Below are 17,643 nucleotides of genomic sequence, written 5' to 3'. Positions count from 1 at the left end.
GTTTCTCTCCTTGAGATGATTAGGTAATTGGTTGACTTTGCAGTTCCAGTAGGGAATTGGATTGAAGACACCTGGAAATTCAGGCATGTGTATGATTTTCTGGCATGTGTGTGGGCGAAGCCTCCTCATAGAAGAGAATTTCCCTAAAGGGCAAAAGAATGCTTAACATTTTTTGCATCTTAAAATATTATTTGCTGCACAGACACACCCTCCTGACAAGTGTTGAAAGGAGTGATTTCTAATACAAGGCAGAGGATTCAATTTTAATTTCTGTAACCTAATCAGCTATTCATAGAAATTACATAGAATATGCAGTGCAGAAGCAATCCATTTAGCCCAATCAGTTCATACTAGCATTAATTTTGTACTTAAATCACCATCCATTCTTCCTCATCTAGCTGTCAGCATAACTGTTTATCTGGCTCCCTCAGAAATGTATCTATACCATTCACCTCCACCAGTGTCTGTGGTAGCGGGTTGCAGATTCTTTCCATTCTTTGGATTTCTCCGTGAATATCTTCTGTTCGTGCTCTCTTAAGTTGCGCTTTTTCCCACATGGAGATATTCTCTGTATCCCCTCCATGAGGAGCTTTCAACGTTCTAAACACCTCTCACCCCATCCTGACCGAAGAGACCCTACTGGTTCATCCTTCCCTGATAGCACCAGAAACACGAGGCTGCATGTGTCATTGTAACCATAATGTGCATCTCCTCTGCATTGTCTTACATTCTTATTGGTGAATCATTTGTTTATTGTCACACATCTTGAAGCTACAGTGAAAAGTATGATATAATGACCAGAATTACGCACTACTCCCAAGTGCGGTCTATCTGAGTGGAAGTACAAGTCTAATAACTTCTCCACAAATCCCCCAGAAGTAAATTCTTGATTTGGTTTGTTTTGTTCTGTGGCCTTTCATTTGCAGATTTGTACTCCCAGATCCTGTTGTTCCTTTTAAATTCTTGCTTTCCAACTAATATTTGATTTCTTTGCTTCTTGCACAAAAAATGCAGTATCTCGCACTTCTGAGCTGAAATCATCATATGCCGATTATGCAAGTTTATTGATGTTTTGTAATTTGTGCTGTCCTTCTTAATAATACTATCTGTCTCCAGGTTCAGATGGCTCTCTTTATATTTAAATTCCAAGTATAATACAAGGAGAGAGATTTACTTTTGGATACATTGTCAGTTACAGCAGATACAAAAAGGCAGCAAATTAGCTATTTTGTTTTGCATGAGCAATACAGTAATCTCCAGATAGACATGTTCATATGCAGTTTTTATGAATCTGCAAAGAAATGACCAAGTTTTTGTGCATGGTAGTAGGTAAAACCTTTCGAGGAATAATATCAGAACACCACATTTAGCAATTAGAGCGGCATTTACTTAGACTCTTCCATGGAGTCATACAAAGAATGGTACTGGGACTGGAGGGCTTGAGTTGTAAGGAGCTTATAACTGGAGCTTAGAAAGCTGAGGAATGACCTTATCGAGGTTTATAAAAATCATGAAGAGCATAGGTAAAATGGATAGCAAAGGTCTTTTCCTTAAATTGGGGAATTCAAAACTAGAAGGTATAGTTTTAACGTGAGAGGGGAAAGATCTAAAAGTGACCTGAGGGACAATGTTTTCACACACTGGGTAGTCTGTGTATGGAATGAACTACCAGAGGAAGTGGTAGATGCAACATTTCAAAGACATTGGACAAGTACATGAATAGGAAAGGTTTAGGGGGATATGGGCCAAATGCAGGTAAATGGGATTGGCTTACTTTGGGGGAAATTTGGTCAGCATGAACGAGTTGGACCAAAGGGCTTCTTTCCATGCTCCTGTGGTTAATGTTTCAAGGTGTTGAACTGAAATGTTGTCAAGCACAAGTTGCACAGAACCAAAGAAAAATGGGTGAGCAAAAAACTGGTCAGAAGTGTTTATTTTTAAATTAGGTTTTGTAAAGGGCCAGGAGCACAAAGTAGTAGAGTTGTAGGGATTTAAGGAGGGAATTCCTGAGTGATGGGCCTAACCAGCTGGAGGTGCAATTGTCACTGGTGCAGCAAGTTCACAGAATTGTCAAGGTGCTGTTCAGCTTGTTGTGTTTGCACCCTGAATAATTATGACTTAATGTACAGACTATTCTGTTGTGGTGCACATTTCATCAGCATGAATTGGCAGTAACGTTATTGATAAATTGTGAACGTGGTTTGGATAACTTGTAAGTGTCTACTGAATGGGTATAGCAAGTTTCTATTCGAGGTCTTCTACAGAGCGATTTTCTATAACAGTTTTCTATAGCAAGGTTGCAGAGGAACACAATTGTCGCATTATAGCAGAATGACCAGTATTTGTCTTGCCTTTTCCTCTTAACCTGAGTATTGTTTCAATTTAACTAATTAGCCAATGTCCTTGTGAATGCTTCAATTGAACCTGTCTCCACCATTTTTCCAGAAAATGCATTCCAGACCCTAATTACTTGCTGGGTGAATAAATTAATGTTTTGTATTTCTTCCAACCTCATTTGTTGCTTTGCACATTTTACCTCTTGTTCTGAATCCTTTTGTGTCAGGGAGTAGTTTCGCCCTCTCTCTGCCTTGTCCAGTCATGATTTTGGAAGCCTCTTTCGACTGTCTCAACTTCTTTAAAGTTTCTCGCAACTAAACATCCCTGCGGTCATTCTCATAAACCTTTTGTGCACTCTTTGCTGTGTTCATATACTTCCTAAAGCATTGTGTGCACAACTTTATGCCATACTCCAGTTGGAGTCTAAAAGTGCACAATACTAGTTCAGTATAATTTCTTTGCTCCTGTGCGCAGTTTAATATAGCATGCGATACTGCGAGCTTTAACTGCTGACTCTACCTGTCCTACTACCTTCAGTGACTTATGCATGCGCACACCTGTGTGTCTCTGCTCCTGCGCATCCTTTCTTGTTGTTGCTGCTAAAATATGTCACCTTATTCCCCTCTACATTCAACTTCATCTGACATCTATCTGCCCAACTGGGCATGTGAAAGTTAGATTAATGTGCTTCACAAGGTGGGCACATTGTGACAGAGGTTAAAGTCAAATAAGTTTATTTCTTGGCCTGATGTTGCTTACAGTTTCTGTTCAGTGGCCTTTTAATTTTCCAGACTTTCTAGGCATCCACAGATCCTCTTGCAGGCAGGCATGAATCCTTCATAGGTTGTGTCACTTCATTAGGTTAATGTACCACAATAAAGCCCTATTAATTCCATAATCATCTGAAAGGTTAAAACAATGATCAAACTACTTTTATTTTTTAAAAAAAATCCTCAATTTCCCTGTCTGTTCAGACCCAGGTAAACAGAGAGCATGCAGCTAACAGAAATGGCTGTTTATTCCAAATAGATTCGTGCAACAGCTAAACAATTATGAAGTGTCAACATATAACTCGATGAGTTGAAACACTAACCACCTTATTAAATTCCTCCTACATATACCCACATAGCCTGACAAAAAGCATTGGTGTTGTGAGTGAATGGGAAAAAATATGGCAAAGTAGTTCAGTTGTTCCAATTCACTACTTGTCAAGACTTGCTGTTCTTGAATTCCCTTTCCCACAGGATGAGTTTACTTCTTGGCCTGATGTTGATCACTTTCTGTTCAGTGGCTTTTTAATTTTCCAGGCTTTCTAGGCATCCACAGATTCTCTTACAGACAGCCAAGAGAATCTCTTTTTTTTTCACCTTTTTTTTTTACAGGAGACAGAGTGATGGGTTCACAGATTAGTAAGTCTCTGACTTATTGGATAAAAGCATCACTTACAGAAACTGGTGGGAGAAGATACCTCATGGCTGTAGGAAACCAGTTATCTTCTACTGCAGAGAGACACGCCACCTCCCCTCCTGGAGTCCAAAGGCTTCTGCCAGTATCATTGACACCCACAAGTTGTTCAGCTAGCTAGGAGCCAGTCATGTTGTAGTTGGTAGGGAGGTGGCCTTTATCATCCACAGCTGACTGCAAGTCAGTTACTTGCTGCCGGCTGAATTTGTGCATGTCCCTTGCTGCCAGTCCATCTGCAGCCAGCATCTTTTACTGCTGGAACAAAGCAACAATGCAAACACCACTAGCAGTGAGTTTCTGTAACTTCTTTTTAAACAGTACAGCAATCCTTTCCATGTTCTTTAATTTTAGAAACACCTTTTTCTCGATTCAGTTCGTAATCAAAAATATAAAATCGTAAGGTATTGTCTGTGCGTTTGCAATTCAGACCTTAATATAACCAGATTTTAACTATTTATATATAAAAAGATTACAATATCTGTTGAGATCCAAACTTGTTAAATGAAACCGAGTGAGACTGGTTCCAGAAGCAGGGTTTTGAGGCAAGGACCTGCACGGCATCCTGATCACTGTCATTAGCGACTTATTAAGCTTTGTATTTTTCTGATGTTCCCTTTGGTTACAAGAAAGTGAAGATTTCTGAGCAACGGTTTCCTCACTGAATCTTGCCCAATAAGAGAAGTTAAAGAACAGCAGCACTTTTAATGTATGAGTTGCTGAAAGTGTCCTCTGCAAGTGAGGAACCAGCTCACCAAATTGAGCAAGGTTTTTAGGCCAAAGCTGATCTTTTCTCAATATGTCTCAGGAGGTTGCTCTGATATTGTAAGCACTACTTCAGTTCCTGTTTAAAAGAAGGTCTGTGCCGTGTCAGTAACTATAAAGGGGGCAACTGTCCAGTTAGGAGGATATAGTTGTTGGTGATCCGTTGATCAGGTGACCAATGCAGCATTAGCCAGGCCAAAAGGTTGATAACCATTGACAACAACCCTCAAAACGAAGAAGCACTGGGGTCTGCTACAATACCTGCCTTCTGTTAAAGGCTATCTTAACTGCATCTATGTTGCCATCTGGGTGGATCAGGGTGAGCCAGGATGGTAATCAACTTTAGGGGTTTCACTTTTCTCAATGTGTCATTTGAAGAGAGTCAGCAATAATGCAATATGTCCTCTTCATCATTGTTCTTAATGCTTAGTTGGAATAACTCTGACCAATTACAGTTTGAGAGGTGGGCAAGGGGTTAGTGAAGTGATTTTGTATCTATCCTATACTGGAAGGGTTGGTTACTCCCCCCACCAAGCTGTAGTCGCACTACAGCCAACAAAATGTCAGGGCACTATCATCTTATATTGTGAGAAAAGTATTCTGTCACCGTCACCATCCACACCTCGGCGTGATGGGGCCAATTTTTTGTAGAATCCCCTGCAGTGTGGAAACAGGCCCATTGGGTCCACACCAACTCTTCAAAGAGCATCTCGCCCTATACCCTGACCCTGTAACCCTGCATTTCCCATGGCTAATTCACTTGGCCTGAACACTCTGGGATTGAGAGAGAAAATCGAGCAGCTGGAGGAAACTCACACAGACGTGGGGAGAATGTGCAAACTCCACGCAATCGCCCAAGAGTGGAATCAAACATCAATCCTGTTTGGCAGCATTGCTAACAAATGAGCCTCTGTACCACCCCTCATCCTCTTCTTCCAGCCATGTTCCAAATTCAGCACAATGTGTTGAAATTCTGTCAGTGCAATCTCCTTGTAAGGGATGCATTGATCCTATGAGGATACTCAGAGTAACTGTCGGTGCTTAAGTAGAAGAGGGGTGGGTGACCTTCTGCGAATGGAATCAGCCAGCCGCTTCACCAGTTGAGACAGGTGTTAAAATTGCATCTTCTGAGTGTGCTGCATGTCTTGGATGCCCACCAGTGCAAACTGATCCGGAGGTATGGATAACATGCATTTAGAAAGACTCCTCTGTTCCCTCTATAGTGGATGCTGAGAATTGAAACAGCATTGCAAATAAATTCATTTGTCTGATCTAAATATTGGCAACAATAATGTAATAACTTGTGTGACTGGGTGGCAGGAGAATTTGAATAATGTGTTTTTCCATAATTCTATCCTCGCTCTGCTATTTGTAATGAGCACTCAGCATGCTCTTGTTTTGTTGCTGTCTGGCAGTGTTTCCTGTCTCTACCAGACCGGCTATTGATTGGTTTATAGTTGAAACACCCCTACCTTACCCACTTTTTAAAATCTGGTTGACCCTGCGTCACAAGTGAGCAGATAAATCATGCAGCGGTAATCTAGAATCTTCTAGGTACGTAATGTTGTTTAGACGAGATCAGATTAAATTCCTGGCTATTTTAAATCTCTCTTTGAGCTTCAAAGGTTGTTGTAATGCCATGAGTAAATCTTTTTGAAATGCAGTGCTTATATATAGATTTTCCACATTTGATTCCAGCAAGTTTCATAAGCTGTTGTGTTGTGTCAATATATCCTTTGCTGTTCAACTTTGTAAATGTATTACTGCAGTATAACTGATTCTAAAGTATCTTTTACCTGTACATAGACTTGTGGGAGCTTCCTATTCTTGAAACACATTTATCAACAAATGGTACTCCGTTTGAACTCTCTTCCAAGGATTAATGCACTCAATCTGAATTACACTTATAGTACAACTCTTTTGGCTTTGAACAGAAGCTAAAATTGCTGGAGGAACTCAACAAGTTGAAGAGTACAAAGTGAAGAAGGACTCAAAAGGTTAACTCCACTTCCTGTCCTGAGATACTGCCTGACCTACTGAGTTTCTCCAGCAACCTCTGCTTTTCATTTCAGATTTCCAGCATTTGCAGCTGGTGGTTTTATTTTGGCTTTTAACAAGATTATTCCATCTGCCTTTGTATGTTCTGTACTTTTTTCTGCTTGGCCACTCTGATTTGTGTCATTAATCTGGTTCACTGGTGTTTCTGTTGTGGTGGTGGTGGTGGTGGTGGTGGTGGTGAAACTTGAGGAAACATCCAGCAACAAAGTTGTATGCTGGCGAAAACTGAAAGTGAAGAACAACCACCCAACTGAGATTTGTTTTTGTTTAGTTTTCTTTTCAATTTGATTTTATTTTGTAGCCAGTAAAATTCTCAGCCTTTTACATTTAGATAAGAGAGACCATCCTAAAGTGCACCGGTTTTCGGCTTCAATCATAACTGTCAACTTACTGATTTGGTTTTTGCTTGTGAAGTTTTTACCCTGTTGGATTTGAAATTTTATGTGACAGACTTTTGTTTCATTGGGTTTACACACACCCCCTCCACAGAAGAAGGAGGAATGACATCAGTATTAACAAGAACGCCTTATCTGCTGGCAGCTCAATATTGGAAAGGTTTGATATCTTACCAGGTTACTGCCGGTTATATTTTTCTTTGCAAAAAAAAGGTCAAAATTTACAAGAGAGCAGGTACAACTCAGTGAACACTTCTAACTCTGAGTTGAAAGGTCATTGATTTAACCTCCCTCCTGAGATCTGAACATGAGGTCCAGGCTGGTACTTCATTATAAAAGAGACTTTTATCGAGGCTCTCTCTTCAGTCCTGGGTGGGTGTAAAACATACTGTGTCACTCTTCAAAGAAGTGCAAAGGTGTTGTGACCAATGGTGTGGTGCTGTTTGAGGGGCCTTGGTGTATGCAAATTGACTGCCATGCTTCTAATATTATAACAATTCCAACATTTCCCAAAAAAATGTTCCTGACTTGTTATGAAGTGTTTTGAGGAATGCTGGCCTTATGAAAAAGATACCATATAAATACAAGCCTATTCTTTTGTCTGAAGCAAGTATTAGACTCCTGTTACATTGTTCAGTATGTGTGAATTGTGTACCATCAGGAGGACATGCCTAGCTTGCCCTTGAATTACCTTTGCCACGAGCTTAGTGTTCAGTAACTTTGCTAAAACCTGGATGTGGGAGCAGCAGTTTCATTGGCTTATAATACTGGTAAGGGAGTTGTTCTCAGAAGTTTGTTCTTTGTTAATGAAGATGGTGAGAATTGTGTGTCTGCACTGCTCTTGGAATCCACCCTCCCTGTTTGTTGTGGGTGACTCTGTTGTGGAAGTTGGCAATTTTGGAAAAGGATCCCTCCTTTCAAAATGAGCATTAAAGTTGTTTAGATTAAGAGGGCTGAGTGTAAATCCAGGCATTCCATCCCTGAATATGCGATAGTTCAGTTTTTTTTCTCTCTCTAGTCTCCTTTCATATACAGTGCTGATAGTCGGACTTTGAATATTTTTCTGCACATTACATCTGTCAAATTTTAAGTTTTGCTAGATAGTAGTAAATTAAAGGCAGTGTGGTGGCTCAGGATTTAGAAAAAAGCTAATAGCCCGCATTTTGTTCCTTGGAAAATTGCAGAAACATCAGGAATCTGTATTGATATCAGAGATTCCACACTGATATACAAACCACTCAGATACAGAACCAGAAATACCAGGAGACCGAGAAACACAAATACCAGGCGAGGCAGACAGCCAATGCTTCACTGGAGGTTCACCTAGTGAGGTGATAGAAAACTACATCAGTTCAGCAAACTAATCTAGGCCCTCATTTCTCATTGAGTGCGCTGTTGCAGTCACCCTTTCGCAGCTGATGAGTGGAAATCAGCTGACAAAAAAAGTTCCCAATTATGCTGTAAAGATCATTTAAATATTGTACCTTAATGTGTTACAACGTGGCAGAAAGGAATAGCCTGGATCAGCACGTAGAAAGAGACATCTTTTAATGTGCATAAGGCTGAAGGCAATCATTATGTTGGCAAGACCTGAAATCAAGTCTGGACTCAGTCCCAAGATTACCAGTTTTGATGTGCTGTTCATGCAGCATACTAAGTTTATAGTTACTGCAGAAAAAAAAAGACTTTCTGCTCCTTTTGTAAAACTTTTTTTTTGTTGCGCGAAAGCAAATTTTTGCACTATGCTAACATGTCAACGTTATGTCCCAAACATCTTTAAAGTAGAATAGAATCTCTACAGTGTAGAAGCAGGCCATTTGGCCCATCAAGTCCACGCCGACCCTCTGAAGAGCATCCCACCCAGACCCATCTTCCTACACTATCCTATCCCTGAATTTTCCATGGCTAACACATCTAACTTACATATCCCTGAACACTGTAGGTAATTTAGCATTGCCAATCTACCTAACCTGCACATTATTGCACTGTGGGAGGAAACCAGATTACCAGGCAGAAACCATTGCAGATACTGGGGGAATGTGCAAACTCCACACAGGCGGTCACCCGAGAGTGGAATCGAACCGGGGTCTATGACACTGTGAGGCAGCAGTAGTAACCACTACACTACTGTGCCATCCTGAATGTTGACAAAATTGGTGTGTTTTTCTTGGTGGCTTCTCTGTGAGACAACGTCATGGTGATTGGCTGTGTGCTCCATTTGGTGAGATGCAAATTGCTGGATGCCTGCAGATCACCCTGGCACTGGTTTAAAACTGATGCTGGGAAATGAGAACTCCTAGCCACAAATCACTGGATCTCTGGTGGCAGCTTTCTCCAGCATTGCTAGTGAGTACATCACCACTGCTTTTTAATCTGCATTCTGCGGGCAAAGTTTCTGATCTAAATTCTGTGCTTTCCTGCCTGATTTGGGATTAGAACAGGAAAACATGCTGTTTTAATGCCTTTTTACCATATTTCTTCTTGTTTCCCTCCCTTCCAGCCCTAAATAGTTTAGGGTGAGAGGGGAAAGATATAAAAGAGACCCACGGGGCAACTTTTTCACGCAGAGGGTGGTATGTGTATGGAATGAGCTGCCAGAGGAAGTGGTGGAGGCTGGTACAATTGCAATATTTAAAAGGCATTTGGATGGGTATATGAATAGGAAGGGTTTGGAGGGATATGGGCCGGGTGCTGGCAGGTGGGACTAGATTGAGTTGGGATATCTGGTCGGCATGGACGGGTTGGACCGTAGGGTTTGTTTGCATGCTGTACATTTCTTATTATTCTATGACTCTTATTATCCTGCTGACATTCAACGTCAAGGTTTTCAGTATGAATTAAGTATTAAAATGCACAGTAAGTCAGGCAATGTCTGTGAAGGGGAAAATGGTGTGAGAAATAAGATTTATTAGGGACCTGAGGGACAACGTTTTCACCCACAGGGTGGTTCGTATGTGGAATGAACTGCTAGAGAAACTGAGATGCAGGTACAGGTACAATATTTTAAAGATGTTTGGACAGGTAGACTAATAGGAAAAGTTTAGAGGGACAGGGACCAACTTTAGGCAGATGGTATTAGTTTAGTTTGGGAAACTTGGTCGGCATGGATGAGTTGGACCAAAGGGTCTATTTCTGTGCTGTATGACTCTATGACGGTAACTGAATTGATGTTTCGGTCAATGACCTGTTGTCAGTGGATCTACCTGAATCATGAATTCTTTCTCACATTACACAGATGCTGCTTGAACTCCTGAGTATTTTACTGCATTTGCTACTTTTATTTTAGACATCTGCGCTATTTTACTTTTGCCCTCTGAACAATAGCTGACTGGGCATGCTCCCAAAGTTATAACTAGCACCCATGAAACCTGGAACAAAAACAAAAAAAAAAGGTAGTGCATCTAATCTTTCACCTAATTCACCTGGGAGGCTTCCAGCTTCAGTATTGGGAAATAGAATAATGTTCAGTATATCTTCCTTGCATTGGAGCCATATGTTTCACCACTATTCCCTCTGTTTGCCGAAGAGAGAGAGAGAGAGAGAGAGAGAATGGCCCTCTGATAGTTTAATCTGCTAATCAGACCTCTTCTGGACACTTTTGTGTTTGTTTACTTGCTGAAAATGTGTTGCTGAAAAAGCGCAGCAGGTCAGGCAGCATCCAAGGAGCAGGAAAATCAACGTTTCGGGCATGAGCCCTTCTTCAGGATTCCTGAAGAAGGGCTCATGCCCGAAGCGCTTTTCCAGCAACACATTTTTTCAGCTCTGATCTCCAGCATCTGCAGTCCTCACTTTCTCCTGTTTGTTTACTTGTCCCATTACCACCCTGTCAGGCCCTGCCCATTCACAATTTAATCTCGCTCCTCTTCCGTCTGACCACATTGCTACTTTTTAATTTGTTTTTCCCCATTCCTTTCACGCGGGTAAAACCAATTGTGTTTCTAGTTTTTCCCATTCTGTGAGGTCATCGATCTGAAGTGTTTCTTTTTGTTTCCTGTTTCCAAGGATGCAACCAGGCCTGCCGAATAATTCTGTTATTTTCAGTTTTTATTTCCGTGTCTGAAAGGATGGCTTATATTTTCATAAGCGGTACCTGACTGTACACGAGCCAGTGCATTCTGCTTATTCTCAGAATTACAAAATCTGTAATACAGTTTTTGTTCAGTTTAATTTGGTGTCATATTTCTCAATAATTGGGCAGTGAAGTAAGTGACACTTAACCAGTTGGAACTGGCTGATTCCGGTAATCGTCCCCTGATATTTAAATTGTTTGTATGTGAATCATGTGCACTTATTGCAATGCCAGCCAAGTAGATGGAGATACAGGTATTTATTATATTACTTGTTTGTTGTCAAAACTTGTGCACTGACTGTTGATCTGTCAACCCATATCAACTCATTCAAAGAATAAAAAATGTTGGTTCAGATTTGCTTCTTTAATGTCCAAGCCTTTTACTTTTGCACTTCTGGCAAGACTTTGGAGCATGTCGGTTTCTAATTTCCATAAGGAACAAAAGCAGGAGAAGTTCAACCCCTGAAAGCTGCCCTGTCAATGAATATGGCTGATCTGCCTTTGCACCTCTGTTTTAAATGAGTATTTCTTATTCTATAACTGTGCCCCTAGTTCAAGATATTCCCACTGGTGGAAACACCTAATCATCTACCTTTTATGACATGAACATTGGGGGATAGTAAATAGTGAGGAGCATAGTTACAGATGGATATTGATGGGCTGGTCAGAGGCAAATAGAATTTAGTGAGGATAAGTGTGAAGTGATGCACTTGGAGAAGACTAACAACGCAAGGGAATACATGAACAGTAGGAAGCAATAAGGATTCGAGGGATTGGGTGTGAATGTCCACTGTTCCCTTACAATAGCAAGACAGCTGGATAAAGTGATTAAGAAGGTACATGGGATACTTGATTTTTTTTTTATTGTTAGCTGAGGTAAGTATTTAAGAGTAGGAAGGTTGTGCTGAAACTGTACAAAACGTTGGTTAGGACACAGCGAGAGAGTTGTGCGCATTTCTGGAATCGACATTATAGGAGGAATGTGTGCGCATTGGTGAGGGTGCAGAGGAGATTTGCCTGGGCTGGAGCATTTCAGAAACAAATGGGAATTAATTAGACTGGGAGTTGTTTTCCTTCAAGCAGAGGAGACAGAAGGGGGACATAACTGAGATGTATAAAATTACAAAGGACATAGAAAGGGTAGTAACTTCACCACTTGGTCGAGACATCAATGACCATGGGGCATAGGTTTAAGGTAGGGGAAAGGAGGTTTAGCGGGGATGTGAGGAATTATTTTTCATCCAGAGGTGTCGGGAATCCATAAATCACCACCTGTAAGGGGGATAGAGGCAGAAACTCTAAACATTTAAGAAGTATTTAGATGTACACTTGTGATGTTAAGGCAAATGAGGCTTGATTGTGGTTGTTTTTGACTGGCACAGACTCTCTGGCCTAAAGGGCCTCTGACTGTTTGTGATGTCAACCTCAATATCTTGTTTTGACCCTGTCAGACCACCTCAGAATTATAAAAACCGAAAGAACTGCAGATGCTGTAAATTAGAAACCAAAACAGAAATTGCTGGGAAAGCTCAGCAGGTCTGGCTGCATCTGGGGTGAGAATTCAGAATGTTTCTGGTCAAGTGACCCTTCCTCAAGACTAGGGAAGCACATTTTTAAGGTGAGATGAGAGAGAATTTAAAAAAGACACGAGGGGTAATTTTTTTTTTACACAGGGTGGTTTGTCTGTGGAATGAACTTCCATTCAAAGTGGTGGATGTGACTACAGTTACAACTTTTAAAAGATACTTGGATAAGTACATGAAAAAGCAAGCTTTGCAGGGATGTGGGCAGGTGGGACTACTTTAGGTTAGGATTATGGTCGACGTATACTGGTTGGACCGAAGAGTCGGTATCTGTGATGTATGACTCCAGAACTCTGTGACCCTTCCTCAGAACCTTCTGCAGTTAGAGCATATCCAAATCGATGGTAAGATAATTGTTCTGAATCTGCTGGAACAAATGCTCTTTCGTAGAGCATGTGCTAAATGGTGCATGCATTTGCTATAAATTCCCTGAAATTGGGTGTAGGTTACCTCCAACAAAAGCTTCCCAAATGACTTTCAACAGGGTAAGTATTGTACCTTTGTGGAAAGAGCTATTCTGTGAGTTGAGAAAGTTAATTTGTGTAACATCTGTTTCTGAAACTTGTTGCTCTGGTCCTTTTTCACTCTGAAAGTGCATCATATATACCAGTGGGTGTGGGTTTCTCATTGTTTGCCTCAAGGCTGTGTAGATAAAACCTGCTTATATTATCACAAATACTGTCTGAGAACAGATTAGTGTTACGTTTTCAACATTTTTAATCTCTTCCAAATGATAATCTCACCACTCTCGCTGGTCAACCTTTTTATTTACCCACTCCTTGGAGGTACATGTCAGTAACTTGGGTTGATTCACTTGCAGATTTTTGGTTTTGCTATGTCCTGTGTAATAGTTTCACGCCTTTCTCTACTTATTTTCTCCTAAGAACTTTTGTTCTTTTGAAGAGCCATTTTGTTTTGTAGTGTGCTGAGTGAATGTGGTGTACGTTATATCAAATCAGAAGAAGCAGATTGAGAAATTCCGGGAGCGAGAAGAAATGCTGCAATTTTCTCAAGCAGTTGCTGACTGATTCTAGCTGCTTGTCTTTTGTAATTTAAGTAATGGCTAAATATTGCTAAGTTTCGGGTAATGGCATGATGATAAATTGGTTTGAACTCTTTCAGACGTTCCCAATTGTATGTATTATGCTCTGCAAAGTGAATGTTCTTTTCATGAAAGCCATAACAGTGAGGGTTACGTGAAATTATGGAAAGAGGAGGAAAAGTGTAATGTATTCAGAATAGAAAAGCAGAATATTTTTATTCCAATTATGCAGGGCATTTGTGAGACAGTGTCTGAACACTGCAGTTTTATTCCCCATACATAAGGAAACTAAGGGACAGTGAATGATCATTAGGCCAGTCCCAGGGATGAGTGGGTGTAAATTGGGTCCATTTTCTCTTCATTTTTAGAAGAATGAGAGGTAGTTCTCATAGATACATATAAGATTTTGAAGGAGCTTGATAGTGTTGATGCTGAGGGGTTGCTTTCCCATGCTGGGGAATAGAGAACAAGAAGGCAGAGCCACCGGATAAGGGCATGACTATTTAGAGCTTAGTTGAGGGGAAATTTCTTATCCCAAATTTCTGAGCCTTTGGAATTTCCTAATCCAAGGGTTTCTGGCTGCTCCATGATTTGAAGACATTGAAGGCTGGCAAGAGACAGATTTTTGATCTCTGAGGGAATTGAGGGTTATGGGAGCATACAAAGAAGTGGAGTTGAGACATCAACCACAATCATTTGAATCTTCTTGCAGCCTTGTGGGGTGATATGGTCTTTTCCTGCTCCTATTTCTGACTTTCCTGTAAGTCACTTAAGAATCCAGAATTACCTTCTGTGGATACAAGGTTCAGCATTGTCAGCGAATAATGTTTCTGCTTTATCTGCAAACTGGTTAGATGACACCAGAATACTGGTTTTCTTAGTAAGTTTAAATTTATTTTCAAAACTCACCAGTCAGTATCCTGGAGGTGGGGGTCTTTAAAAAGAAAAGTTAAGTTTTTTTTTAAAAAGATGTTGTATTTGGCAACGAGCATACTGTTTGGAAGTCGGGTAGTGTGTGTCACTCGCAAGTTTGACTTCTGTTTTCTTCTGTGATACGCAGAAGTTCCATTTGCAGTTAATTCCTCAAATTTCCAGTAAATGTCAAGCATCTCTTTGGAGGTGAGCAAGTAAGTGTCATTACCCGAGGCTCCAATTGGGGATTAGTACTTCCTGGGGGTGTGGTCAGTCTGCTGAGTGGACCCTGCATCCCTTGGTGTTGCTGAAATTTGTCCAAGAGATTGCAGAGCACAGAGTTGTCCTGAATATAATTTGTGCAAATAACTACATGGTTTTGTTTTCGTGCTGCCATCACTGCTTTAGGGTCAATTGTGTTAGAAAAAAATGCCAGAGCTAAGAACTCCCAGGCCACAATACTAACGGAGGGCACCTTTTTCTTTGAAGTAATGCATTGAGAGTGTCAAGCATTCTTTGCAGTGTTGGTGGTTGAGGAAGGAACAGAGTTTGCATGTAAACATCACGAGAATAATGGTTCCTGGGGAAATGGTAACACTGAAATGGGAATATGTGATTAAAACTGTTGACTCAACTGAAGTCCCAAGGCTGAGATGGACTGATGATGCCAAATTGCTTCGTCCTTTGTTGCAACTTGTGTGTCTGTGAATTTCTCCTTTCTGCTTTGGCTGTCAGGTCAAATAGAATGTAGGCAAGTTGAAGAGTGAAGCTGTGTTCTAGTCTAACACCACTGCTCTCCCTTTGCTTTGCTACTATATTTTCAGCTGCCCATGTTGCACACTCAAGAATGTCTCTTTTAAATTCCTGGAGGTGTTTTTACACTTTTCTCTCTCCCCTGTGAATTTTCTTTAAATCTCAACTTCAATCTTGCCTATTTTGCTGACATCTCTGAAGAATCTTTGAATGCTTTTCTATGATCAACTTGCATTTATCAATGCCTTATTGACATCACCACCACACCTCATCGGCGGCTCCATTGTCATCGTGTTGTGGCTAATGTTGCAAGTAACCGAGGGCGTTGATATTCTTCCTCTTCTTGGCCTTCCTTTAGCCTGATTTGGCGCAGCATCACTCATTTTAAATGATCATCTGGTTAATCGCCAATCGATGAACTGTGCCTCACAATGGGATGGTGGCGTTCATGCTTCAGATTTGCCCTGTGACGAGGTTCTCATCTGATGTCTCCAGATACAGGACATTCACCCGAGTGGGACAGAATGGATCTGGTTATTGCCTTCTACCCAATGCCCAGTAAGAACCCCAAATCCTTTTTCTCCGACTCTGTCACCTTACCTCTTTTTGCTAGCTGTCAGGGCCAGTCTACTTTTAAGGCAATTGATTCTGCTGGTTGGATCAAACTGCTGCTAGCAGAAAGATGATGGGGCAGTGGGCTGCGTACCACACTATCTTGTTGTTTGGAGGGTATAATGTCAATGAGAGTTGGTGCTCCAATATTCCACACCAGAACGTGTTGGTTTTAAGAACTGGTCTGCTAAGGAGGTATTCTGCACAGCTACTAGTACCATGTCTATTTGATGAAGAGCCACTTGGGGGTCTTTGAAAATAGAATGTTGAAAGGTGAAGTGTCATCAAACACACTGTTCAGTAGATTCCTTTGGCTGATATATTACACACCAATTGCTTTCTGGCTCGAAGTTGAGCAGTTAAGTATCCATTTGTTGCAATCTGTTGGTCTTCAAAAGGCCAGTAAAATGTATGTGTTTTAAATCGAGAATAAATATTTTAAAATGCTCCAATTTAAACATATCAGATGGTACAATCTTCACGACGTTACTAATGAAGCTAATGTGGTTGACGTATTAATTGGATTGTTTAGTCTGCTTTCTGATAAGTTCAAGGTAACATAATTTTGAAGAAAAAAAAGCTTTCAGTCAGAATGATTTAAGATAAGATTGGGATTGGGTCTTGTCACAGCTCAGTGTGTTATTGCTGATTGTTTCTCCAAATGTGCAGTACGTTGTTTCGCCATGCTGCATCTCCATTAATAGCTTAAATGCACCCTTCAGTCTTGGTTATGAATGAAACATGTAAAGCAAATGTACCTTGAATGACAAAGTAAGTTTGTTCTCATCGGTGTATTTCTCTCCATTCTAGATTAGGCTCGTGTAGCAAAGTTTCAGCAAGATGGATTGTAAACGGCTTATTTATTTTGGGCGTCAGCTGGTTCGCCGTAAATATGTGGACTGCACCAGTGAAGAAACCAGACTCGCTCGATGTTTGTCTACAGTGGACTTGGTTGCCCTTGGCGTTGGCAGTACCCTTGGAGCCGGTGTCTATGTACTGGCTGGAGCTGTAGCCCGAGAGAATGCTGGCCCCGCTATTGTTATCTGTTTCTTGATTGCTGCTTTGGCCTCTGTGCTTGCAGGCCTCTGTTATGCAGAGTTTGGTGCTAGAGTCCCTAAGACCGGCTCTGCTTACCTATACAGTTATGTTACAGTTGGGGAACTATGGGCCTTCATCACCGGCTGGAATCTAATCCTTTCATATGTAATTGGTAAGTGCTATCTTGCTGTAGAAATTATTGAATGACCAGTGATATATTTAGTGTTGGACTGAACTGCCTTTGTGACCAAAGAAGTGTAGTGAACCCCTTAGATAGTCTACATGGTACAAAGATGTGCTGGATCAGTTCCCTCATCTCCGCTGTTGAGGTGCTACGGTTATCATTTCATTTAGACGTAGGATGGGAAATCTGAGGCAAGTCTTGGCTTTTTGTCACAATTCAGTGATTAGCCCTGTAAAGGAGCTGAATATCAGATTGGGACATCGAGGATGTAGCACACTAACCTGCATGATGTCCAACATTCAGTTTCGTGATGAATTTAGCAAGCTTTTCAGTTTTGGAAAATTTAGCAATCTGCTGTTCCAGCTCTAATATTTTTTGTCCTATTTATGTTTTGAGGGATCTTGGTACACTTACCTTGAGACCATCTTAGCAAA

General features: G+C 40.9%; 1 protein-coding gene across 4 annotated transcripts in view; it reads left to right on the top strand.

Annotated features, from left to right (window-relative positions):
* LOC122550778 (high affinity cationic amino acid transporter 1-like) overlaps positions 1 to 17,643 on the top strand; it is a 73,205-nt gene that overhangs the window by 20,907 nt on the left and 34,655 nt on the right. For all 4 annotated transcript variants that reach the window (XM_043692030.1, XM_043692031.1, XM_043692027.1 and 1 more), the window contains one exon: positions 16,798 to 17,197. In XM_043692030.1, coding sequence (XP_043547965.1) covers positions 16,828 to 17,197 — 370 coding nt within the window. In that variant the 5' untranslated portion in view covers positions 16,798 to 16,827. The remainder of the gene's footprint in view (positions 1 to 16,797; positions 17,198 to 17,643) is intronic.

The sequence above is a fragment of the Chiloscyllium plagiosum genome, chromosome 6 (genome assembly GCF_004010195.1).
Source record: "Chiloscyllium plagiosum isolate BGI_BamShark_2017 chromosome 6, ASM401019v2, whole genome shotgun sequence".
In the NCBI taxonomy this organism is placed as follows: Eukaryota; Metazoa; Chordata; class Chondrichthyes; order Orectolobiformes; family Hemiscylliidae; genus Chiloscyllium; species Chiloscyllium plagiosum.
Note: the sequence above shows the minus strand (reverse complement) of the source record. Positions and strands in the feature narration are given on the sequence as shown.